This window comes from Typopeltis vanoorti, chromosome 18, assembly GCF_054136105.1.
Source record: "Typopeltis vanoorti isolate ZY-2024b chromosome 18, IOZ_Tvanoo_1.0, whole genome shotgun sequence".
NCBI classification, from domain to species: domain Eukaryota; kingdom Metazoa; phylum Arthropoda; class Arachnida; order Uropygi; family Thelyphonidae; genus Typopeltis; species Typopeltis vanoorti.
Window position 1 is genome coordinate 77,842,509 of NC_143566.1, and position 27,286 is coordinate 77,869,794.

The 27,286-nt window shown below is 36.5% G+C and overlaps 1 protein-coding gene across 3 annotated transcripts in view; it reads right to left on the minus strand.

The window, feature by feature from the left end:
- The window catches only part of Jarid2 (Jumonji, AT rich interactive domain 2), a 557,336-nt gene that overhangs the window by 224,926 nt on the left and 305,124 nt on the right, over positions 1 to 27,286 (minus strand). For all 3 annotated transcript variants that reach the window (XR_016549859.1, XM_090408748.1, XM_090408747.1), the window contains exon 12: positions 8,971 to 9,063. Coding sequence is in view for 2 of the 3 variants with exons in the window: in XM_090408748.1 (XP_090264874.1) it covers positions 8,971 to 9,063 (93 nt within the window). In the remaining variant the exon portion in view is untranslated. The remainder of the gene's footprint in view (positions 1 to 8,970; positions 9,064 to 27,286) is intronic.

The window sequence follows — 27,286 nt, forward strand, 5'->3', positions numbered from 1 at the left end:
ATACGGTACAAAGTGCCTTAGACGATAGAAATATAAGATCTGATAATGTTGGAGTCTTGACAAGTAACAGACTGATTTGGAGGAAAATTGTAGATAGGAAGTTTGTAATGATGTAAATATTTCATGTAGTAGTATCATATCCTGTATACCCCTTGAGGGTACATGTCAGGAATTTGATGATGATGATTATTATCTGAGACCTCCAAGGATCAACTCATCGAGGGAGGCTGTAAATTACCCAACCCAGCTATCATACCTTCCCTTAAATTAATTTACATTAGATGCACTTACTACCCCTAAGGGAAAATTATTACTCTCACTCACTGCTCTCTGGGAGAAAAACCTAACTCTTACCCCTTTCTAGACTAAGAACAACCTTAACTTCCATGGATGCCCACATGTTCTCTCTCCCCGCCATATATTCCATTATATGGAAATATAATGAAAAGTTTCATCATTTGAAATGCTATAACGTTAACCCATTCAAAAGTTTATAGACCTCTATCATATCACCCCTCTTTCTCCTGTTAACCAGAGTCTGCAATCCACATACTTGCAATCTGTCCTCATAATCTAAATCCCATAATCCTGATATAATCTTTGTAACTCTTCTTTACATCCTTTCCACGGCTTCTTTATCCCCTTGGAACCTGGAAGACCAAATCTGAACACAATAATCCAGGTGTGGTCTTATCAAAGCCTTATAAAGAGGCAAAATTACTTCCTTATCCTGACATGTCAAGGTTCGCTTCAATACATAGCAATTATCCTCTGAGTTGTATTTGCAACTTTTGCTATGTGACCTTTGAACTTTAAATTCTTATCCAGAAATACATCAAGATTCCTTGCCTCTTCAGTTTGTTGTAGCATAACCCTGTTACAAAATTTACAGTTACTAACATTAAACTGACAGCCATTTTCGTTTGCCCAGATTTCCAGTCTATTCAAATCATTTTGTAATTGCTAAATATCAGTAGCATCCCTGATTGCCCTGCCTATCTTCGCATCATCAGCAAACAATTGCAAATCTGATGATAGACCCTGCTTGATGTCATTAATGTATAGACTGAACAATAATGGCCCAAGGACTGAACCCTGAGTTACACCACTGGTTACCTTAAATCAGGCAGATTCACACCCACCGTATGCCACTTTTTGATATATGCCTGTCAACCATCCCCTGATCCAAGTCGATAGATTATATTCCAATCCCATATTTTCCAGTTTATGCAACAGCCTATCGTGTGGTATCCTATCAAATGCCTTAGAAAAATCCAACATTATCATAGTGTATCCATTCCTTTTATCCAACGCGGCCGTAACATTGTTATAAAATATGAGCAAATTGCTAAAACATGACCTTCCTTTAGTAAAACCATGCTTTTCCCAGCAGAGTATAGAATGCTTGTCTACCCATTTCTGTATACGAGTTCTTACCAACTTCTCTAAAATCTTCACTACCACACCAGAGATACTAATAGGTCGGTAGTTAGACACATCAGTTTTTGCACCACCCTTGTGCAATGGAGCTATCAAACATTCCTTCCATTCCTGTGGTATCGTTCCTGAGCTAAGACTCAAGTTATACAAAACGTGTGAAAGGCCTAACCAATTCAAATATGCTAAAGGAATGTTCAGCCAAACAACTGGTGAGGTTCTTGACATGTTCGTATAATTTGAACAGGCCAGGAAAGATCCCACAGAAATTAAAAGAATGTATGACAGTCCATAGTACAAGAGGAAGAGCAAAAACTGTCTAACTATCTGTAACTCTGGGGTAGTGGTGAATATTTCAGAGAGGTTGATAAGAACTTGCATACAGAAATGGTTGATGGAAAGCTATACTTTGAAAGATGACATGGGTTTACTGAACAGAGTCATCTTTGAGCAATTTGCTGATATTATTTTATAACAATATTACAGATGACCTTGATAAAGGAAATGGATACAATATATACTGCTGGACTTTGCTATAGCCTTTCTATAGCAAAGTCCAACAGTATATCTATAGCCTTTCACATGATAGGATATCATGTGAAAGGCTATAGAAACTGGAGAATACGGGACTGGAATATAAACCACTGAATAACTTGGGAAAGTGGGTGGCTGACGAGGAATTGGAAATATGTGTGTGGGGGTAGGTAGGTGAAACCACCAGATTTAAGGTGACCAATGGTGTATCCTAGGGATCAGTCCATGGTCAATTATTGTACAATATAATTATAGAATGATTTGAATAGGCTGGAACTGTGGGCAAATGATAATGGCTTTCAATTCGATGTTAATACACATGTAGTTATGCAATTCAGCATGATGAGACTTCCAACAGCATATTATACTGGTAGGATTATGCTTTGAGAAACTGATGAGGCTAGGAATCTTGGAGTCAATGGTGGATATGAATTTGAAGTTCAAAGATCACATAGCAAAAACTGCAAAAAGAAGTCAAGGAATAAAAATTGCAATACTGAAACAAAGATTGAGAGCATGTGGATTGTGGACACTAGTAAACAGTACAAAAAGAGGAGATGTGATATGACAGAAGCCTACAAACTTCTGAAAGGGTGTTATAGGATATCGACTGATAAATTTTTGTTATATGAAAGGCAAGAAGAGGACAATGGAGCATCTGTGGAAGTAAAGTTAGTGTACATTTAAGAAAGGAATGAGAGACAGGTTTTTCTCTCACAGAATGATTGAGTGAATGGAAGTTTTTCTGTTGAAATGGTGACTGCATTCAGTGTGAAGGAGTTTAAGAGATGACAGCTGGGGTGAATGATGAACAGTCTCCCTTGATAAGTCCTTGACTTACCAAAGGGGGGGGGGGTGTTTCTCTGATGATGATAACATTTACTACATGAACAGCATAGCAGATTAGATTTACTATATTATTATCAATTTTCATTCCATTTAACTTATCTTTTTCTATCTTTTAAGGTTACACGGTGATCAGCACTCATATTTATGAATTTAGGGACAAAAAACACACGTGTTGAAAATATTATTTTACTGATTAATAATAAAATAATAACTTGACATTTTGAACCCTGTATTGAGGTCATCATCAGAAGGATACATGTGTATAAGAAACAAGCTACATGCTGTTGCACTCAATACAGGTAAATTACATCTATGTTGTCAACTAATATTTTTTCTTAGCCTGCCCTCTAGATAAAAAAAAAAAACCCTACAATAAACTCTGCTCAAGTCCTCACGTACTAGGATTCTTCTGGAATTATACAGTTTATATTGTTATATTACGATTATCTTCTGGATTTGTATAGTACAGGTTGCTATTGATTGTTCAGAAAAAAAAACAACAAAAAAACACCAAGTCTTCTTTGTATTCAGATTTTGATTCGTGGTTGCTATGAAGGTTGCAGATGGGTCCTCCACATTCTTGGAATGATTAGACCATCTTTTTATTCAGATTCAGATCATGTTTGAGAATTTCACATGCTTCCTTTAATTTACGCTCGTACCAGGTTTTAGTGTGGTGCAGGGACTTGGTACCTTTCCAACCAATTCTGTGGTATGTTTGGAGTGCGTGGTCAGAAAGGTCGGTTTTTCCAAAATGGAGGTATTTTATGTGTCGTTTGTGTTCATCCTTTCTGATTGGGATGGTTAGCCCTGTTTCCCCTATGTATGGTATGTTACATGTGCAATCTATTTTGTAAACCCTTGAGTGGGCTAGGTGTGGCAGGGGATCCTTGGAAGAACTGAGTAGGTGTCTTAATTTTGTTGGGGGTTTAAAGGTGGTTTTGATGTTGTATTTGTGTAATGTTCTGTCAATTTTTTCTGAAATGCCTCTAACATATGGTATAGCAATAGCATTTTTGAAATCTTTTTTGTTATTAGTGGTATCTTTGTGGAGGATCTTGTGAATGGTTTTTATACTGTATCCATTTTTTATAAAGGTATGTTTGATGGTCTCATATTCATGGTTAAGAGCTTGTTCATTTCAACAAATGGTCTGAGCTCTGTGTTTAAGGGTGCTTATGACCCCAAGTTTTTGTGTTGGGTGGTGATAAGAAGTTTTGTGTATGTACTGGCCTGTGTGCGTGTAGGTTTGCGGTAAACTGAGAATGAGAGACAGCCTGAAGGAAGACATGTGACAAGTGTGTCTAGGAAAAGAAGAGAGTAGTTTTTTCTATTTCAATGGTGAATTGGATGCATTTGTGTTGTTTGTTCAGGTGGCTAAGGAATGTATCTAGTGCTTCGCGGACGTGGGGCCAAATGACGAAAAGGATTTTAGCAGAGTTCATTGTAGTTTTTATTGGTATTTTTTTTTTTTTTTTTTTAATCACTAGAGGTCAGGCTAAGAAAAAAGATTAGTTAACCACGTAGATGAAATTTACTTGTACAGTGTGCAACAGCATGTAGTTTGGTTCTTATACACATGAATCCTTCTGATAATGACCTAAATACAGGGGTCAAAACGTCAAGCTATTATTTTATTATTAATCAGTAAAATAATCATTTCAACAAGTGTGTTTTGTGTCCCGAAATTCATAAATACGAGTGCTGATCACTGTGTAACCTTAAAAGAAAGTCATCATAATCCATGGAGATGTGACCCACAAGCAGTGCAACCTCTACAGTAAACTAGACATAATATACATAGTCCCATGTTAATTAATCGACTAGTCTTTTTGAAATGATGTACAGACAGCAACTTAATACCAAACTGCATTAAATTAAAGAAGTAATTTACATCAGCTAAAGTGCTACGTAATCTATGCCAGGCTAGAAAAAGCGTTGTTAAGAGAACAGATCCACGAGGCACTAAAGAACTTAGCATCTACCCAAGCCAAAGTGTTACAACTAAAATTTGAGCTATCCAGTTACGTTAATCTGGAAATTTGGAATATTCTAGACAACATCACAGACGACTCGGCCAAGCACCTATTACTCAAAAACAAAGAACAATCAATCAATAACAAAGTTTCGAGCATTAAAACTACAGGAAAGCACAAGACAATTACAATGCGTTGTAATTGTCTTGTGCTTTCCTGTAGTTTTGACATAACGGGAAGTTATGTCAAAGCTGACTAATAGATACTATCTTACTCTTACAGAACATATTTTAAAATGACATCACGGCCCTCTTTGCCCATGTACTCCGCTCCGGATATTTCGTGCGGCAAAACAATTTTTACCTTCAAAAAGAGGGTACAGCCATGGGCTCACCATTTTCCCCCCAATAGCAAACTTTTATATGGAAGACGTTGAGCAACGAACTTTAGAATCGGCATGCCTAAAGCCCAAAATTTGGCTCAGATATGTCGACGATATTTTCGCCATTTGGCCCCACGGCTGTGAAGCATTAGATACATTCCTTAGCCACCTGAACAAACAACACAAACACTTCCAATTCACCATTGAAATAGAAAAAACAACTCTCTTACGTTCCTAGACACACTTGTCACACGCCTTCCTTCAGGCTGTCTCTCCTTCTCAGTTTATCGCAAACCTACACATAGGCCAGTACATACACAAAACTTCTTATCACCACCCAACACAAAAACTAGAGGTCATAAGCACCCTTCAACACAGAGTTCAAACCATTTGTTGAAATTAACAAGCTCTTAACCATGAATAGAGACCATCAAACTTTATAAAAAATGGATACAGTATAAAAACCATTCACAAGATCCTCCACAAATATACCACTAATAACAAAAAAGATTTCAAGAATGCTATTGCAATACCATATGTTAGAGGCATTTCAGAAAAAAATTGACAGAACACTACACAAATACAACATCAAAACCACCTTTAAACCCTGACAAAATTAAGACACCTACTCAGTTCTTCCAAGGATCCCCTGCCACACCTAGCCCACCCAGGGGTTTACAAAATAGATTGCACATGTAACATACTATACATAGGGGACACAGGGCGAGCCATCCCAATCAGAAAGGATGAACACAAACGACACATAAAATACCTCCATTTTGGAAAAACCGGCCTTTCTGACCACGCACTCCAAACATACCACAGAATTGATTGGAAAGGTACCAAGTCCCTACACTGCACCAAAACCTGGTACGAGCAGAAATTAAAGGAAGCATGTGAAATACTCAAACATGATCCGAATCTGAATAAAAATGATGGTCTAACCATTCCAAGAATGCGGAGGACTCATCTGCAACCTTCACAGCAACCACAAAGAAAAATCTGAATACAAGTAGACTTGGTAAAGTGTTTTTTTTTTTTCCCCCTGAACAATCAATAGCAACCTGTACTGTACAAATCCAGAAGATAATCATAATATAACAATATAAACTGTATAATCCAGAAGAATCCATGAGGACTTTAATAGAGTTTATTGTAGTTTTTATTGGTAATTTTTTTTTTAATCACTAGAGGGCAGGCTAAGAAAAAACATTAGTTAACAACGTAGATGTAATTTACCTGTACAGAGTGCAACAGCATGTAGTTTGGTTCTTATACACATGTATCTTTCTGATAATGACCTCAATACAGGGGTCGAAACGCCAAGTTATTATTTTATTATTAATCAGTAAAATAATCTTTTCAACACGTGTGTTTTGTGTCCCTAAATTCATAAATATGAGTGCTGATCACCGTGTAACCTTAAAAGAAAGAGTCAACATAATCCATAGAGATGTGACCCACAAGAAGTGCAACCTTTACGGTAAGCTAAAGATACGTAGTTCCATGTTAATTAATCGACTAGCCTTTTTGAAACGATGTAGAGACAGCAACTTAATACCCAACTGCATTAAACTAATGAAGAAATTTAGATCAGCTAAAGCGCTCCGTATCTATGCCAGGCTAGAAAAAGCGTTGTTAAGAGAACAGATCCACGAGGCACTAAAGAACTTAGCATTTACCCAAGCCAAAGTGTTACAACTAAAATTTGAGCTATCCAGTTACGTTAATCCAAAAATTTGGAATATTCTATACAACATCACAGATGACTTGGCCAAGCACCTATTACTCAAAAACAAAGAACAATCAATAACAAAGTTTCAAGCATTAAAACTACAGGAAAGCACAAGACAATTACAACACCATAACAAAAGGAGCAACCAACCACCATTGGACCACTGTTTGGTTATCAACCAATCGGATTACAACTTCACCCAAGGTGAACACTTGCTACTGGAGAAAGGTTTAAATTACGCCATTGCTCCGAGGTCAGTAAATAAACTAGATATAATATAGCATATCGAGAGAGGTTTAAGATCCCACCCTAACAATTTAGCTGACAAAATACGTATGGAAACTGCTTGTTTACTAAATTCAACCAAAAAATTAAGCAGCAACCTAAACAAAGCGGATAAACTGGCCCTCAAATCCCTAAAAAATAACCGTGACAATATTATCACAAAACCAGATAAAGGAAATGCCACTGTTGTTTTAAATCGGACAGCCTACATTGAAAAAATGAACCATTTGGTATCGGACCACAACACCTACCAAATGGTAAATTACAACCCTACGCAATGCAACAAAAAGAAAACTATTAAACTACTTAAATCAGTTAACACGTGGCTGGAAGAACCAATTAAAAAATTAATACCGCAGTATGGTAGCGCGACCAGAATTTATAGCCTGCCAAAAGTACACAAAACAGACACGTCATTACATCCAATTGTGTAAGGAATCGACAGTCCAAATTATTACTTGACCCAAAATTAGCAGCCACACTCATGGAATTGGTTGGTCATTCCCCTTCCTACATAAAAAATACACAACAATTCATAAACAAAATTAAAAACATTACACTCAACGACCAAGATCTTTTAGTCAGCTTTGACATAACTTCCCTTTTCACCAATGTCCCAATCAATGATACTATCTTACTCTTATAGAACATATTTCCACACAATATCACGGCTCTCTTTGCCCACGTACTCCACTCCAGATATTTCGTGTGGCAAAACAATTTTTACCTTCAAAAAGAGGTTACAGCCATGGGCTCACCACTTTCCCCCCTAATAGCGAACTTTTATATGGAAGACTTTGAGCAACGAGCTCTAGAATCGGCGTGCCTAAAGCCCAAAATCTGACTCAGATATGTATGTCAACGATATTTTCACCCTTTGGCCCCACAGCCATGAAGCGCTAGATACATTCCTTAGCCACCTGAACAAACAACACAAACGCATCCACTTCACCATTGAAATACACAAAAAAAAAACTCTATTCCGTTCCTAGACACACTTCTCAGGTCAGGCTAAGAAAAAAGATTAGTTAACAACGTAGATGTAATTTACCTGTATAGAGTGCAACAGCATGTAGCTTGGTTCTTATACACATGTATCCTTCTAATGATGACCTCAATACAGGGGTCGAAACGTCAAGTTATTATTTTATTATTAATCAATAAAATAATCTTTTCAACACGTGTGTTTTGTGTCCATAAATTCATAAATATGAGTAAATTATCTTTTTGTTTCTGTTATTATTTCATTCACTAAAATATTGACTTAATAAATAATAATCTTTCTTCATTTCAATTTGTTTTATTGCATTACTGCAGTACCTTAGTTTACATTTATCGTTGTATAAATATCTTTGGTAAGTTTTACTAGCTGTGATTTTATTCTTCTTTTCATTATTATATTTAAAACATACTGTAATTTTATACTACTGATAGCATTATACAGATCTATAAATGAATGCAGTCATTTTCATCTATTGATATTTAAATGGAGCCTCTAAATGCTATAGTTTTATGAAATGTAAACACGTATATTTTAGGCATGCCATTGAATGACTGCAATGCTATCCAGAATATATTCAGGTTAAAAAAAAAAAGTGAATGATGTTATTTTGATTTTGACAGGCTGAAACTCTGAGATGCATGGAATTATTAACATAGTATTTTAAAACAAAACAATTTAGACACGTTACAATATTTTGATTTTTTTTTAATTAAAAATGGAGTTGAATCTTTATTTATTAAGAGCTTTATCTATTCCAAAATTCCCTTACCTCCGCTTCTTCTGGTGTAGGCTCAGTTTTATACCACATAGCCATTGTGTTTCGAGCTACTCTATAAAAGCTGCTCAATGACATTGAACGTCCCTAGAGTGATCAAAAAGACTTTTGAATTAGAAGAATACATAAATAACAAAATTGTATAAATAATAAAATTAATAATCTGAACTGCCACTATTATTAATAGTAGTATCATATATTGGTAATAATTGAGATGCAAAATGCTGATGAAATAATGCAATGAAATTTTATTTGTGTTGGATTCTCAGCCAATATATCTTGTATATTCCTTGAGACATCTAGGAAAGGGAAGGAAAGGAAACATTTTTTTTTTTTTCCTTTTAACATGAACTGCTCACCAAAGAAGGTTGTCAACCTATAGCATACTATGGAAAAATGCAGATGAGGACTAGATAATACAGAAACTGTTCTAGAGCAGTATTTAATTTCTTGGGAATGCAGAACCTTACATAAAATACTTCTTTTTTGCAGAATTCCTAAAAATTTCCATAAACCATTATTGAAAAGGATATTATGACAGTTAGCAGATTAGTGCAAAATATTTTAACATTGACACATTATTTTAATAATGTGTCAAATATTTGAAACATTTGACACATTATTTTATAAATAATGAAGTAACATAAATGTTCCAGAAATGACTCAGTTTAATAAAAATATTCATTCACTAAACACAGAAATTTTAATTAGAAATATGAGCCTACACTGAACAACTTAAATTATTATTTGGTGTCATGTTTGTTAGAAATTAAGTAGGTGTCAAATTCAGGGCTATTTTGATATTTTAGAAAAGCACTGACTTTGAGGATTTATTTTGGTGCAAGTAAATTGAAGGAAAAATGGAATTGGATCTTACATGCTTTTTCACTTAAAGGCTATGCTGATATGAATTTTTACCAAAAGTTTATTAAGTGATAAATTATTCTTCATATTTTTCAATGTTATGTCTGAGAAATGATCTATCAACATATTTTCTTTACTCATAGATAGAATATTTCTTGTACTGCTGAAATTGAATGGATTCAAAACCCGCCAAAAACTGTTTTCACTAGTCCTAACTACAGAGAAAATAGTCATCAAATCTAAGTAACAACATTTTCAAGTGACTGATCTTGATTAGTTTTAATTAGTTGGAACTGTAATTTTCACTCCATTCAACTACTGATCACACCAAAGCACTTATTTTCAATTCTTTAGATAAGACTTTTTTTCTATTTTATTCTACCTGTCTAATATTGCTTTCTGTGTTGTGAGCTGAGAGAAGAAATATATTTCTTCTCTCTTGCATGTTGGATACAACATCCAAATGTCATGTAGAAAAGATCTTACTCGAGTTTCTTTCTTTCAGTTCTGGGTGATATTATGATATCTTTAAGAAGTGAAATCAATCTTAGGTGGTTTGTATTCCTTTGCACTTTCAGTTGCAGCACCTACATTCACACTTAATTACTTATTGATGGTGTATGCTTTTTGAAAGTGTCATTAGTAGTTTTACTAATTTCTGTCATTTTAAAAAAGACAGAACTTATTCTGTTTACTCATACTGGTAAACATGTTTATTAGGTAATTACAGTAATATTAATCATTCACTGCAATGAAATAATTGCTGATTTACACTGCATTGTTAGGGAGGCTGCCCTCACAGTTTTGCCAAGAGTATTTTCTCTATAAACTGAAAGTTTTTTTCAGTAACTACATCATACACAAGTTAAAAACGTCCATATGATCTGGGGAACACCTATGGTTTTGCAGAACCCTAGGATTCTGCAGTGTAAGAAAAGTCTAAGTTGAATTTTCCCTCCAAAGATATTTGCAAATGTCCATGCTACAAAGCAGGATTCAAACTCAAGCTTGTTGATTATAATGACAAATGAAAAATATAACATGTCTTTGAATTACTTTGAGACTCGGTAATTTTATAATATTATTTACAAATTGAACTGTTAACCAAACTGCAAAATAACCTACAAAGGAATCAGTCATTTTCATGAAATGGGTCCATTCCATATGCCTGTCATCTTCTTCATCATCATCATTAATTTTAAGGACTTGGGCAAATAGCCTATTCCGACTTCTGAAGCAATCAATATGTCTCTTTAATGGATGATCTAGACTGCTTTATGTGCAGAGTTACTTACAGGATAATCAGTATTCCTGATTCTAATCGTTTTCCTAATTCTATCTGCATTCTATTACATGTGCCACTCTAATATTCATATTTCTTTATTACTGGTTCTTGGTTTAATACCTTTATTATTTCTTCATTTCCTCAACCAAACAGCATATAATTTGCTGTTTTACTCATAAATTTCATTTCAGATGTCATTAATCTTTCTTTTTATTGTCAAGATTTCACTTAAAGGTATAAGTAATGTAATATGAACTTATAATTTAGTATATCTTTGTGCCATATCATAGGGTTTATTACACCTGTCATTTTCAAGTATTTTGTAATTTTCATAGTTATTCCCTTCTCACCTTCATAAGAAATCAAGCATCATTTTTCCACAGTTTTATTATTTACTGCTATGATTCTTCCAAATGTGATTTCTGAAAACCATTGTTTTATTTCTGTCAAAATTATTATTCCAAAATCTCCTATTTTCTTTAGTTTAGAACAGTGTTCTGAAGTTTTTCTTCAAAATTAGTAATTACTACCTGATCACATGGAGAAAAAAAAAGTGCTTACATTCTAATTAGAGTAGCATCTCCCAAACTGGAGAACTACTAATAAAGAAACTAGGGACAGTTTCTTCAGTAAATTTTTTTCAAAGTATGCAATTATTTGTTATATGACATTTTCAGGACCAACCTGACAGGATCATGCAGAGTTACCAGGCACCAAGAATGCATGTGTTGACAGAAGTATGAATATCTTCTGTGTGCATGTATATAGTGATTAAAATAATAATATATTAATAAATGTATCACATAAATAAATGAAACTATATTTTTCATTTAGTTTAATTTATGGACAAAAATATCACATAGAAACATGAGTATATTTAACGGTAACCACAGTATAAGTACACCCATTAGTTTTTAAATTAATACTCAGTTTCACCATAATGAACTTTTCAATATTGAAATAAAAAAAACTCTCAGTATGAAAACAGCTGATGTCTCTTTTACGTATCTTACAAAATCAAAGCTTTATGTATCTTACAAAATCAAAGCAAGCTTTTACTTACTGGTTTTGCATTCTTCTGCTCTTATGTCAATTTCTAAATGTTGTAAGAGTATAAATCACAATGTGAAAGTCATTATGTACAAAAATTTTATTTAACTTGGGGAACATAGATAAATGCATTGTGCTGGTTTACATTGTGTCTATGTATAGTATCTATGTCTTTCTGAGAATTATATATTGACAGAAAGATAGAGAGAATTACTTAGTATGCAGAATTTTTATCTGTTGTATATATTTATATGTTTACAGTAAATATTTTATTTTATTTTTTATATTTGAGCTTCATTCTTTAGAACACACATGTGAATCCTTCAAATCAATTTGGCTGTGTCACAGATATGAACCTGAAACATTCTAACCAACTAAAATAAAATTATATAATAACACATTGCTAATTTACTTTCCACGACCCCTTTAATATATAGGTTGGATATGTTTCATATATATGGATATGTTGTATATGGATATGTTGCATATATTTCCCATATACAAGAACTAACTTCTGCATTACTTCAACCTTGGTCTGGCTCCCACTGATGAGACCTCAATAAAGATAGAAACTGGTCTGGGTAGTGACCCTCCCCATAATGCATAGCATTATAGATGTCAATAAGGATATGTGCCATGCATTATGGAATTCTAAGGAAATTGATGTAAAGTCATTAGTCTCTGTATACAAGTAGCCCAGTCATGAAGTTACTTCATGTGCAAACTTTGTTTGCTTACACTCGGATAAAGGATGATTCAGGCTCCATCATTGATTCACAATTGTGTAATTTAAACATCAATGATATTGGGAATGATTTTAGAGGGGGGGGGGGGGATATCTGATTGTTCCATCATCATCATCATTAAATTCCTGCCATGTACCCTCAAGGGGCGTACAGGATATGATAGTAATACATGAAAAATTTACATCATTACTAACTTCCTATCTACAATTTTCCTCCAAATCAGTCTGTTACTTGTCAAGACTCCAACATTACCAGATCTTATATTTCTATCGTCTAAAGCACTTTGTACAGTATCAATCCACCTATATCTTGGTCTTCCTCTGGGTCGTTTTCCTGCCAACTTGGCAGAGAACACTTGTTTTGCCATTCTTTCCTCGCTCATAGCACCTGAGATTAGCTCTGCTAACGCATTCCTGGATGCTGACAATGTCAAGTTCTTTTCTAATATTCTCGTTTTTAATATGATATTGCCATTGATGCCATCTGTTCATGCTTCTAATCTTTCTCAGGACTCTCATATCTGCAGTCTCTAGTCTTTGGTCAAGTGTTTTACTTCTGACCCAGCTCTCAGATCCATAAGTTAAAACTGGTTTGAACACTGTCTTGTATACAGCTAATTTAGTGTTCCGACTAATTTCTCTCTTATTCCATATGAATTTATGTCTATTTCTGTTGTCTATTTCCATATTTAATTTACGATCTTCACTAAAAATCGTGCCTAAGTAGTTGAAATGTTTTACTTGTTCCACAGGTTCTCCATTCACAACACAGTTGACATTTTCAATGATTCTGCCTATTTTCATTGTCTTTGTCTTTTTATTGCTGACCTTCATACCATATCTATTACAACAGTTATTCAATTTAGTCAGAGAATCTTGCAGATTTGTAGCAGATTTATTTAGAAGTCTAACATCATCCACATAAAGCAAAGAGCTGACATTCACATCTCCAATTTTGATATCCTGTTTAATACCACTTTCCTTCATAATGTGATCCATATAGATAATGAATAACAGAGGAGATAATGTACATCCATGTCTCACAACAGATTTAACATTAAACCATCTTCCTGTACTTCCTTCAATTCTAACTGCTGACTTACAACTCAAATAAAGACTAAGTATTGCTTGATATAATGCCCCATTGACACCATATAACTGTAGCGTTTTGAATAGCTTCTCTCTTGGCACCCTGTCATATGCCTTTTCCAAATTGACAAAACTTAAATACAGATCTTTGTTATATTCCCATGATAAAGTGAAGATCTGATACTGACAGCCTCTATTTGACCTGAATCCAGCTTTTTCTTCACCAAGCTTTTCTTCCACAGTTCTTCTCAACCATTTCTCAAGTATACTTGCATATATCTTACCAGGGACTCTCAATAGGGATATACCTCTGTAATTCTCACATTGTTTTATTTCCCTTTTTATATATGGGTACTATGAGAGCTCTACTCCAATCATCTGGAATCCGTCCCTCTGTCCAGGCATTCTGAACTATGCAGTGCAGCCACTGTAAGACTTTTATACCACCATACTTCAGCATTTCTGGTGGAATATCATCTACTCCTGCTGCCTTTCCACATTTCAAGCCTTTGATGGCTTTTTCTACTTCAAGTATGGATGTGAATTCCTCACTGTATGCCTGTTGGGTGTTTTTTACCACTGTGCTCTCATTGCTTGTTTCATTTAGCAATTTTTTGAAGTAATTACTCCATACTCCAAGGATTTCTTTTTCTCCTGTTTTCATGTCACCTTTATCATCTCTAACTCCTTTTACAGCACTCTCCTCCATTTCTAAGCTTCTTCAATAACCTCCAGAATATCTTACCACCTTCTTGATATTTATTTTCTATGTTCTTGCCAAAGTCCTCCCATGACTTTTGTTTAGCTAGTTTTACACAGTGTTTCGCTTTCTTGCATTTGTCTCTGTATTCTCTAAGAGCAAAAGCTGACTTATTTGCCAGGAACTTTTGATATACTTTTTTCCTTTTCTTCACTGCCTCATTAACTTCCTGTGTCCACCATGGAGTTCTGATTTTTCTATCTTTGCAGACCTCACCACATGCCTCTTTGGCTGAATCAATCAGGGTTTTCTTCAAGGCTTGTCACTGAATCTACAAGGTTTGGTTCCTGTTCTCAAACTCTTTCATTTTTCCTTCAATAATCTTTATGCATTTTAGTCTACAGTTCACATCTGAGAGCTGCTCAACTTTTATTTGCTTTAAAACTTTCTTACATGTCATTCTTTTCAATATGAAATTCAATTTTATCCTGCTCAAGACTAAATAGTGATCACTTCCAATTTCAAATCCTCTGTACACTCTGGTGTCCTGCAGAGAGAAAACATCACTATCAACAATAACATAGTCAATGAGACTTTTCTTATTCCTTGCCTCTTCTCTCCATGTGAATTTGTGCACATTTTTATGTTGGAACATGGTGTTAGTAATAACCAGTCCATGTCCTGAGCAGAAATCCAACAGGTATTTGCCATTATTATTAGCTTTGCTCTTTTCTCCAAATTTTCCCAAAATATTTTTGCATTGCTGACAATCATTTTCTACTCTGTTATTTAGATCCCCAACAAGGAACAACTTTTCCTTTTTCATTGTGTCAGATGCTTTCTAAAGCATTAAAAAATTCCTCCACTTCTACCTTAGTAGAATCTTCTGTGGAACCATAGGCACAAATAAGTCTCACTGTCCAGTTCCTCATTCTGATATTTGCCCAAATCACTCTACTTGACACTGCCTGCCATTCAAGAAGATGAGCCTCATATTTTGTGTTGAATACTATGGCTACTCCTTCTTTTCCTTGATTGTCATTGCCTGGATATAACATTTTGTATTTATTGCTCAGAAAGATCTCACCAGTTTTTATCTTTTTTGTTTCAGTCACCCCTATTATGTCGATCCGGTACTTATCTAGTTCTTCAGCTAGCTCCATTTCTTTGCCATTCAGGCTTCTTATGTTGATAATACCGATCTTTAACTCTGGTGATGTTGAGTTGGGGTGTGTTTTCAGATTTGTTCCAGTAGCTGACTTTTCACTGTTCACCCTGGTTCCCTGGCGAAAACAACGTGGGCCTTGTTTAACCGGGCGATGCCCCAGCCGGCATGAAATTTTGTCATGTTGTACCATCATTTTGTATTTTGGTTTAACCAATAGAAATACAATTTCTATTGGTTAAACTATTGGGACATAGGTGCCAGGGGGTCCGAATCCCCTTTCGAGTCTTCAAAATTCAAGTCAGAATTCAAGGAGAACCGGCTTACCAGTCCGGAAGACAGAGGGTTGGGTGCCATAGGTGGAGCCCCCTAGTACGTACGTACGTACACACACACACACACACACACACACACACACACACACACACAGAGTGGTTCAAAATTCCACTTACAAATTTGAAGGGAAGTAGAGAACATCAAAATCAACCATATTCACATAGGAAAGCATGACCGGAAACGCCACCGGAAGGTACTTAAAGGGACACAAAGATACAGAAATAACATAAGGCAGCAGTAGTGTAAAAAACTTTATTAGGTGCAACTGAACAGTTCAATAGTAGTTGGATACATAATATGGTAAATGAGGTGCATGTCTGCCATCTCAGCATTCATAAAATGACGGATCTTCTTCGTATGACGTCGAAAGCTTGAAGCCCCAATTGCTCACCTGGAGCACTGGCGAACAGCGCCACCTATCACTTTCAGGTGGAGTTTCTGGTCATGCTTTCCTATGTGAATATGTTTGATTTTGATGTTCTCTACCTCCCTTCAAAGTTTCTAAGTCGAATTTTGAACCACGCTGTGTATATATGTATATATATATATACATATATACACAGAAGAGACTGTTCAACGAATGAGTACTCATTTTGTTAATGCTATTAACCTGGTGCATGTATCATAGTGCTCAATGCTACCTGTATAATGGATAAAGTATCTAGTATCTTTTCATGTGTATGAGGAGATACTAGAAGTGTTGCATGAGATATCAACATAGATACTAAAAGTTTGTTTAGCTGAACTAACTGTGGCTTTGACCTGGCATATAATTTGAGTCTCAAGCACAGGTAAGATTCCATAGGAGTGGAAAGAATGTAGGATAATTCCATTGTACAAGAGGGTGCAAAGACTGATGTATCTATCAGTATCTCTGGAGTAGTGGTAGTGAAGATTTTGGAATGCTGGTGGGATACTGCATATGGAAATGAGTTGACAGAGAATTTATACCTTGTAATGAACAGCATGGGGGGGGGGGGTTACTGAGGATGGGTCATACAGTAATCTACTGTTTATCTGGCCAATATGGAAAGGCAATTTGCCACTCTGATAACTAGCGTACAATTACATAGTGTTGTATCAGAAATCAGTTCACATGGAGAGAGTTGGTTAATTGAAAGGTCATTGTTTTGATTGTCAGATAAACAGTAGTTTCTTGCATTTGAGTAAAACGCTTATATTTTATAATAATATTATGGCTGAGTTAGCCAGGGGGGGGGGGGGAACTGATACACCATAATATTTTTGTAATTTTCTAGAGCTTTTGACTAGATATAGCATGGAGTGCTCTTACAAAAGTTGGAGGATAAGGGATTGGAATAAAAACCATTAGCTTGGATACCGACTGAAAGATATCAAAAAGTGGTTACCACAAGGATCGGTCCTTGATCCATTGTAATCCAATCAGTACATTAGTGACATTGGGAAGGATTTGACATGAAACATACAGATATTTGCTGATGATACAAAGATTTTTGCATCATCAGCAAAGAAATTTGCTGAACAGTCAGTTCAGTTAATGGTTATCGATTCAGTGTTAATAAATGTAAAGTGAGGTTTGATATTATATTGGAAAGAATTTGCCAAGCTTTTCTGTAGTATTAGTCCAGGGATGAGTGATATGTAAACAGATTCCTTGTTGATCAGCAGTGGCAATATCCATATTGGTGGTTGTTTATTAGTTGAGTACCTTCAAGGTAGTGCAGGAGTTAGGTAGTGATGGTTCCCCAGATTATTTGGAGAGGCCTGAGTAAGAGACTGGGCAGCCATATAGTAGTTAAATAGTATAAATAGCTAAATAGGGAGTTCTCATCCTTCTTGGGAAGGAGTTGAACATAGGCCAATTTCCAGGCTGTTGGGTAGAGACCAGAATAAGAGAGCATAAAAAAGGTGACACAGGAAAGGAGTCAACTATGGAGCACTTTTGTGCTGCATAGTTGACTTCAGGACAATGACATTGGGGCCAGGATACATTTTTGTGTTTAATTTGGACAAGATTCTTCTAATCTCTTTCTGATGAAAGGAGAGAGAGGGTACTGAGTGTTGAGCATTTGGAATAGCAAGGAGACATTTGCCAAGATCAGTAATACGTATATATTTGAGGAAAATTATGAAGGAAGAGACTGACTTTTTCTGTCGGTTATGATGGAATCTGGGTGCAACAGGGTGAGAAAAGTGATAGTTGTGACTAATTGCTTCAGAAAGAGACCAGAAGGCTTGATTGCCATTTAAACACAGTGCAAGTTTTCTGGTTTTGGTTCTTTTGAAATCATTTTGGTTGCACTGATAGTTTCTTACAGTTGTTTCTATAAAAGCAGTAAAGGAAGACAGAGTTTCTTAGTGAAAGCACATTGCGGTATTCTCGAATCTTTACTTACACAGGTTAAGGGCTTTTTCTTGAAGAAATAAGACTTAGATAGGGAATGGAATGGGATATATACACAATAAGGATTACTTCAGTAATACATTCAGAAAATATGTTTGGACAGGAAGGCTAAAAACAAATAGTCCAACCAAGGAAATAAGGTTCAGAAGTTACAAAGTTCATTTCATGTGGCATTGTTATAAAATGTGACATATATGAGAAATAATGCTTAGATAGCAAGTATAAGAAATGCAAGTCACAAAAGAATGACATAACTGATAATAAGGATATAAGGCAGGATTGTTCAAAGCGTTGTGGAGAATGTAGTGAAAGCAGTGAATGAGAGTTTGATGGAAGTGGTTGAAAGTAATAATGTGGATGATAAGATGCTAGTGTAGAAAGAAATTGCATGCTTATGCAGACTCCTTCACAGGACAAAATGTGAGTTTGAGTGACGAGAAATGATTGGCATGTGATAGAGAGGAACAGAGAATGAAAGAAAGAGTGAATGGGAAAAGCACAAAATTGCAAGAAACTGGGGAAAAAGAGATAGCATTGTATGGAGATTCGATGAAAAAAGGCAACTTAATGAGAAAGTGATGAAAGCATGTTTTCCAGGTATGAAGATAAAAGGATGTTATTTACACTGTAAGTATGCAGAAGAATAAAGCGAACGAGTTAATTGTTTGGGCTGGCACAAATGATTTGAAAGGTGAGAAATATGCAATGAGAGAAGATATGAAAGAGTTTCTAGCTAAAGTAAAAATGAAACTTAAGAAAGTAAAGATCGCGAGTCTGCTGACTCCGTATGATAGGACAGAACTGAGAAGAAGGGCAATGATTGCCAATGAGAAGATTGTGCACGAGGAGTGGTGTGCAGTTTACTGATGTACGGAGTGACTTTGATGGACGAAAGGACTTATATATGTCCAACAGACTACATTTAAATGGCTTTGGAATTAGATGTTTGGAGAAAGTGTTGTTTAGTGAGAGTGTGGTAGTGCAAAATCAGGGAAACTAGATATTAGGGAGGATGAAATCAAGCACGTGTCTAGCTACCCTGGTGATAAATGAGCATGAGTAGAGCAACGATTATACAATGCCGAGTGGAATTTCACAGGTCTCCAATTTGAACGGGTTGGTAATGTCATTACACAGAGGAAACTTTGGGTACAAAGAGATGTTGAAATGCATGTACACAAGTGAAAGAAGTATCAGAAATAAGGGTGAAGAGATTTTGGCATTGGTAAGCTCGACTTGGAAAAAAATTATAGATGTCAGTGAGACTTGGTTGACTGAAAATAATATAGTTATAGGGATAGAATGTAAAGGTTATTGTATTTTCAGGGAGGAGAGAAGGAACAGGACAGGAAGTAGGGTATTGCTGATAACAGCTACAGAATTAAACCAACAAAATTAGAAGTTAAAGAGAATTTTAAGTCTGAGAGAGATGGTTTATTTGAGGCTGTTTGGTGTGAGATAGAGGCAAATAGGACAAAATATGTTACTGGGTGGTGCTGCTACAGACTAGGGGGATCCACAGCAAGATATACACGCTATATTGGCAGAATAGCACAATGAATGTAGGTAGAACAATTATTATGCGAGACTAACTATGGGGACATGGAAGATGGAAGTGGGATTTATACAGTTGTTAAGGGATAATTACATGAAACAACATGTTATCGAGGGCACAAGGGGTTTAAGGTTGCCAAACACATAGAGTTCTCTGTCAAGAAGGGGGTTTATGCTCACCTATAACACTGGTGATTATGACAAACTCAGCAGTCATCTTGGAACAGTGTCATATCTTGAGAAGCTACAAGGAAAGAATGTCAGTAGTACATGGCAAGTGATCAGAGATTGCTAGAGAGTAGCAGTATCAGACTGCATACCCAAGGTTAGGAAATTAAACCAAGTTGGAATTAAGTGGATGAGTATGGAAATAAAGCAAGAGCTGCAAAAAAATAAAACATGGAAGAAATATAAATAAAAAAGTGATGAGAATACTTATGAGCAGTACAAAGCACAAGCAAGAAAGGTGAGTGGCTAGTATGGTAAGGAAGGCCAAATCAGACTATGAGAGAGAATTAGCAAAACAGGCCAAAGTAAATCCAAATAGTTTTTTTGCAAGAGGGAAAATGACTATGGTAGAACGAGTGTAAACAATGCTCATGGTAGGAAGGTGATTGAAACAAAAGAAATAGTTGAGTTGCTGCATGATCATTTTGCAAAGGTGTATAATCCAGGTAGAGATTTTGCAGTTGCTGATGTTACAGAGATGCATATCAACATTAAGGTAGATGAACAGGTGTTCAGCATATTAAAAAATATGAATGTGAACACAGCAAATGGGACTGGATGGCATATTTTATAAGTGAATGTGCAAGAGAATTGGCATTGCCCCCCCCCCCCCCCCCCCGAGCAAGTTGTTCAATCCAAGTCTCAGCTCTGGCAGAGTTCTAAGGGAATCGAAAGAGGGGGGAAGATGGTACTATTGAATAAAGGTGGCTCTAAGACAGAGGTAGCAAACTACAGAACAATTAATATATCAGGAGTGGTTTTTAAGTACTGGAAAAGTTGGTGAAAGGTAAAATACAACAGTGGATGGATAGGGATGCAATACTCTATAGTAGGCAGTATGGGGCTTTTGTAAAGGCACATTTTGTAACAGCAGAACTGGATAAAGGTAATGGCAACACCATGAAACTGCTTGACTTTGCCAAGGCATTTGACAGAATACCACATGGAAAACTATCACAAAAACTGGAGCAAATGGGAATGGATATGAGGTTAGTAGTATGGATGGGGGGGGGGGGGGGCTGACAGACATCAGAGAGTAGAATATGGTGGAGTGGAATTCAGGAGAATGATGGTAGCTAGTGGAGTAGCCCAGGATTTGGCACTAGGACCACTACTCTTTAATTTGTATATCGATGACACAGGGAAAGATTTAAGAAGGGATATTCAATTGTTTGCTGATGATGCAAAACTGGGGATAGCAATAGTTGATAAAGGTGATGTAGATATCCTGCAGAATGATTTAGTTAAATTGGCATTGTGGGCAAAGGACAATGATTGTCAATTTAGTTTTGCAAAATGTAAGGTTATGCACTTGGGTTGAAAACATAGCATATGAAGTATCATATTGATGGTATTGAATTTCAGGAAACTGGTGAGGATAGGGACTTGGAGATAATGGTGGACAAAGAGTTGAAGTTCAGAGGATATATATTGCAAAAGTTGGTAAAATAGCTCAAAGGATTACTTGGGTGTTGAAAAATACTAACAAGTAAAGATAAGGAAGTTATTATCTCTCTTTATAAGACTATGATTCGGCACATCTTGACTATTGTGCAGATTTGGTCACCAGGGTTTCTTCTGGGACCAGGAAGTGGTTGAAAAGATTCAGAGATGAATGACCAAGATGGTGACAGGTCTGTGGAATACTCCCTACAAGGATAGGTTGAAGGTTTGTGGGTTACAAAGTTTAGTTGATAGGCAGAAAAGAGGGGACATGATAGAAATTTTTAAGATATTAAAGAGGTTTTACAAAATTGATGCAAGTGAAATTTTTCAATATATGACAAATAGTGAGAGAACTAGGGGCCATCCGTGGAAGTTGTGTAAGAGTGTGGTTAGTAGGGATGTGCGGACCAGATTTTTTGCATGGAGAGTGAGTGGAATGGATTGCTGAGTTCCCTGATGGTGAATGGATTCAAGGAGAGGTATGACAGGATTTGTGTCTATTATGGTTGATTTGGGTCTCTGGAATGCATGGAAATGCCATAAAATAATAATAGAAACAAAAGTTTAGAGTGGAATATGAAATATATATGTTTCCACAAACAGTAAGAATTACTTTCATAATACGTTCAGGGCATATGTTTGGACAGGAAGGCTAAAAACAATATTCAACCAAGGAAACAAAGTCATCTTGCATGTAATTGTTATAATGCATGACATATTGTGATTGAGAGCAACTTTAAGCATTGTTCCATGGGAGAAGAGCACTATATTGTGGTCTGGAATCACCTTGAGAAATAACTTATAATATACTTGGAAGGGGAAATAGTGAAGAAGCAGAGGATGTTAAGGAAGTGGATGGAGTTATCTATTCTGGTGGCATGTGAACAATCTGTGTAAGGTTATCAGTGAAATCAAATGTCTCACCATCGTTATAGGATTGGTCTGTGTAACCTGGAGGAGGAAAGCCAAATGGTGTAGTGAACATTGAAATCTTAGGCTGTGACTGAAGAAAAATCAGCATTTAAGGAGAGGAAATCAAAGTGTTCGTGGTTGGTGGTAGTGGAAGAGTGATAGAGCCAGCAGATAAATTTGAATGGGACAAAGAGAGATTTTCAATCAAAGGTCAAAATCAAGTGATTCCAGGTTTGATGCTCTCTGTAAAAGTATATGAGAGTGAACACATGCACAGCTGCCACTCTCTTGAGTAGAAAGGAGTCAAAGAACATACAACTAGGACAGCTGAGATAAGTAGTGCTTGAAGAGAATGGAAATTTGAATTTCTTCCAGAAAAGTAGATGGGATTTTGAGGACTGATGATTGAAGCGTGTTGCATTATATGATCATAGAATGTATTATTCATACACATATTCATAGCATATTTATTCCATTTTCAATAAATATTTCTACATTAAATCTTTCACCTATACCTAGAATAGCTACACTGCCAATTCTGCACCTACATTTATTTTCTCTATTACATTTTGTAGGTCTTCATAAAATTCTTCTATTTCTAGTTTCTCTTCCTCTAGACTATATACACAAATAATGTTAAATACAGCTAATTCTCTATTTACGGCCTTATTTTACATGATTTTGAAATAACACGGTTTAGAAAACAGAAGTAATTCTATTTTTACACGGCATATTTTGATTTTACACAGTTCAAATAGAATTCAAATTTCGATTTGAATTCAGTTCTGTTAAAAAGGGTATTTCCATCATCATTATCATTTTCTAGAACAGTGCATATGTACTTAAACTTTAATTTTGGGGAACCCCTCGATGTTTTAAATATCAGGGATTACTCTATGCTACAGAATGTAGACAATTGTGCCGACAACAACAAAAAAAATCAATTTTTGTAATTATGATTCTCTGAAGTTAAGCCAACAGATGATCCATTATATTCACTTGCCACTGGTTCCTGAAAGCAGAAGGGTGCTATGCTGATTCCCCAAAGTTAAGTTGGTCCGTAACGGGAGGCCCGCCTTTATAAAGCTGCTTGGAAGGAGTTAAGCTGTTTGCTAAACAATCATTTCTTGTTAACAATTCGAAATGTTTACATGTCTTGTGTTTTGTTCATGAAAGTTTTGTTCGTGCAATAGAGTTATACAGGTATATATTAAATTTTGAAGTTTTGTACGCGTAATATCAAATAAGTAAAATTAAATATTGATCATTTTCAGATATTTTCGTAACATTATCCCATTAATCACAATGTCAGATAATTCAGTTAGACAGAAGAAGAAAAGAAAAGCTATTTCTTTAGAAATTAAGATTCAAATTTTAGATCATTTAACAGCTGGAGAAGGTTCAACATCCTTAGGGAAATATTTTAGACTGAACGAAGCTACCATGAGAACGATTAAGAAAAATTTATTTATTTATTTATTCTTATGGCAAAAGGAATACAGAACAGCTACAGGTCAATGTCCAGTCTGGAAAGATATTCCAAGGCCTCATCCATCATCCTGTGGATGTCCTGCAGGCCACCACCGTGAAATTGGCGCCTTGGGGAGTTCACAATATGAGTAATCATCTGAGCCACGGGAGAACAATCACAATAAGGGTGGTCTAACAGCCTCCATTTATGTAGTAGGTAGCCACAAATGCCCTGGCTAGTTCTGATCCTGTTGCTAGATGACTAAATCTTCCTAGGAAGGGCAAAACCAGGTTGCGGAGCATAGGGATCTTCTACCAGGAAAACGTTGTTGGAAGATTGTTGGACCAGTATTCTCTTCATATGTCCGGTGTTGAAGGCTGGGCAGCTGAAGAGAGTTCATCCATGGACCAGAAAGGCTTTCTAGATTATAGGCAAAGACTAGGTGGATTTATGAGAGTCTGATGCAGGAGTGGGTTGCTCATTGCTTTATTAAAATCTTTAATCGAGGCTTCTCTGCATGTTTGGTGGAGCAATGTTAGATTGGACCGGCAGCTAGGAGAGAGAGGGGCGCTTCTCACTGTCCCACTAATTGTGTGCATGGTAGAGTTTAGCTGGGTGTCTATAATGTTAGTGTGTGCACTTCTTTCCCAGACAGGGGACAATATTCTGCTGCAGAGAATGCAAGGGCTAATGCAGATGACCTTAGCACTTTTGCACCACAACCTCAGGTTGTTCCAGGAAGCCTTGAAATGATATTGTTTCTTGTTTTAATTTTGTTGGACAGGTTGGTGATGTGCCTTTTATAGGTTAAGCTTCTGTCCAGGCTCACTCCAAGGTATTTTGGGTGAGGCTTGTGTTCTACCATTTTTCCACAGAAAGAAAGGTTGAGGTGTCGATTTGCCTCTGCGTTGTTCAGGTGAAATACTGTGGACACAGTTTTTGTTGGATTTGGCTTCAAGTACTCTTCCAGTATGTTCAGGTCTGAATTTAAGTTTTATTCCAGGTTGGCAAAGGAGGTAGATTGATATAGGATCACTAGGTCATCAATGTACATATGCTTGCTTGAGCTGATATGTGGTAAGTTGTACACATAGATATTAAAGAGTATAGAGGAAAACACAGAGCTCTATGGTTCTGCCCCACCTAACTTTCTCAGAAGTGACCAGCTTTTCCAGCTAGATGAGGTGAAATCGAGTTCATGGATGGTTGAGATCCATCTTTCCTTTCTGTTTTTATCCAGCGTTGCTATGAGTTCCTTAGCAACAGCTGAGTCTTCAATCTCTTCATATTTGGCTAAAAGTTCCTCAGTTTCTCTACTCCAGCATGGGATGTTTTGTTTTCTTTTCTGTAGCCTCTAGGAATAGAGACTTTGGCTGCAGTTTTGATTAGTTTAACAAATCTTGGATAGCAATTAGGGGTGGGTGGAATTGCTCTAATGGTTTGCTCGATTTGTTTCTCAAATGCATTCCAGTTGGACCTGCGAAGGTTCCATCTAGCGATTGGTGTTCCGCTGATGACTAGGATTGATGTGCCTGTCTCAATTAGTGTAGGACAATGCTGACTATTAGGGAATGTTGAGGATGGTTCTGGTTGTTGGCAGAGGATGGTCTTCAGAGTCTTTAGAGACTATGCACAGATCGGAGGGGGGGGGGGTGCAGGTTCTGTTCCATCTGGCTGAGTGGAGAGTGCCTTCCTGCCTGGCATCGTAAATCAAATACAGGTTATATGTATCCATCTAACGAGGTTATTACCATCCTGGTTGTTAGAGGAATAGCCGTACATGGTGTGATCAGAGTTGAAGTCACCAACATAGATAGCAGGGTGAGGTGGTGGCCGGTCCATCTGATCAGGCCAGGATTCCGATGGTGGTTTGTAGACATTGTAGATGGTGGTATTTTGAACTTTAATATCTATTGAGTATTCTGCATCAGGTACACATTGGGTTATGTCCTTGAGGTCAGGCCGGATGTAGGTTGCCAGGCCATGATTGGGATGGCAGTTATAAGACACGAGAATTAGGCCTGGGATCTTTAGTCAATTGAGGGCTGTGTCAGGCACATTTTCCTACAGAGCCAAGACGTCAATTGCTTTGTCTTCGGCTATTTTGCCGATGACTTCAGCTTTGAATTTAGATAGTCCTATGTTTAAGGAACATATCTTGAGAGAGTGTTGTTTAGGAGACTGTAACATATTTTTCGACGCTTGATCTGGAAGGGACTTTATTTTTAGAGAATAAGTGACAAATGTTTTTGTTGAAGTGTTAAAGGGGATTCATTTGATTTAACATAAAGATTTTGAATGGGTGATGTGCAAAAAACACCAGAAGCTATTCGGATACCCTGATAAATGGATAGGTCCTACCACACACACACAGGTTAGGAAAGATAACGAAAACATGTACACAAAAGGTGCAGAGAAATTGAAGAAAGTACCATTACAAGTATATAATATAGGTTGGGCCACTGTAATTGTGAAGTATGAGGTGGTATCAAATAGTTTCAAGACTAGCTATGTTTACGAGAAATTACTTTATATATCTACGTTTACACACTATCACCATCAAAACAGTTCCCTTGAAATAGCAATACAGTGCTCCCAGGATTCCTGCTAGTTCTGGAATATGTCCCAGGTCTTCTTTTCAAAGCCTGTCAAGCACCTTCTGCGATTCGTGCTGGATCTCTGCAATGGTGTCAAAACGGTGACCTTTCAGCTGGATCTTCATCTTCGGGAAGAGGGCGAAGCCCGCAGAAGCCAAATCTGGCGAGTAGGGTGGGTGTGGAAGTGATATCATGTTGTTTCTGGTGAGAAACTCACATGTGAAGAGAGCTTGGTGGAAGAGTGCATTGTTGTCGTGGAGCATCCAATTTTTCACGCACCACAGATCTGGTCGCTTTTGCTGAATGTCCTCCCTCAGATGCCTTAAAACCTGACAGTAGAACTTGCTATTGATGATATGGCCCCTGGGGATGAATTCTCAATGCACAATGCCGCGAATGTTGAAAAAGACGATGAGCATTCACTTGGTCAAGCTGTGGACCTTCCTCGCCTTTTTCAGTTGTAGAGATGATGGGCTCTTCCA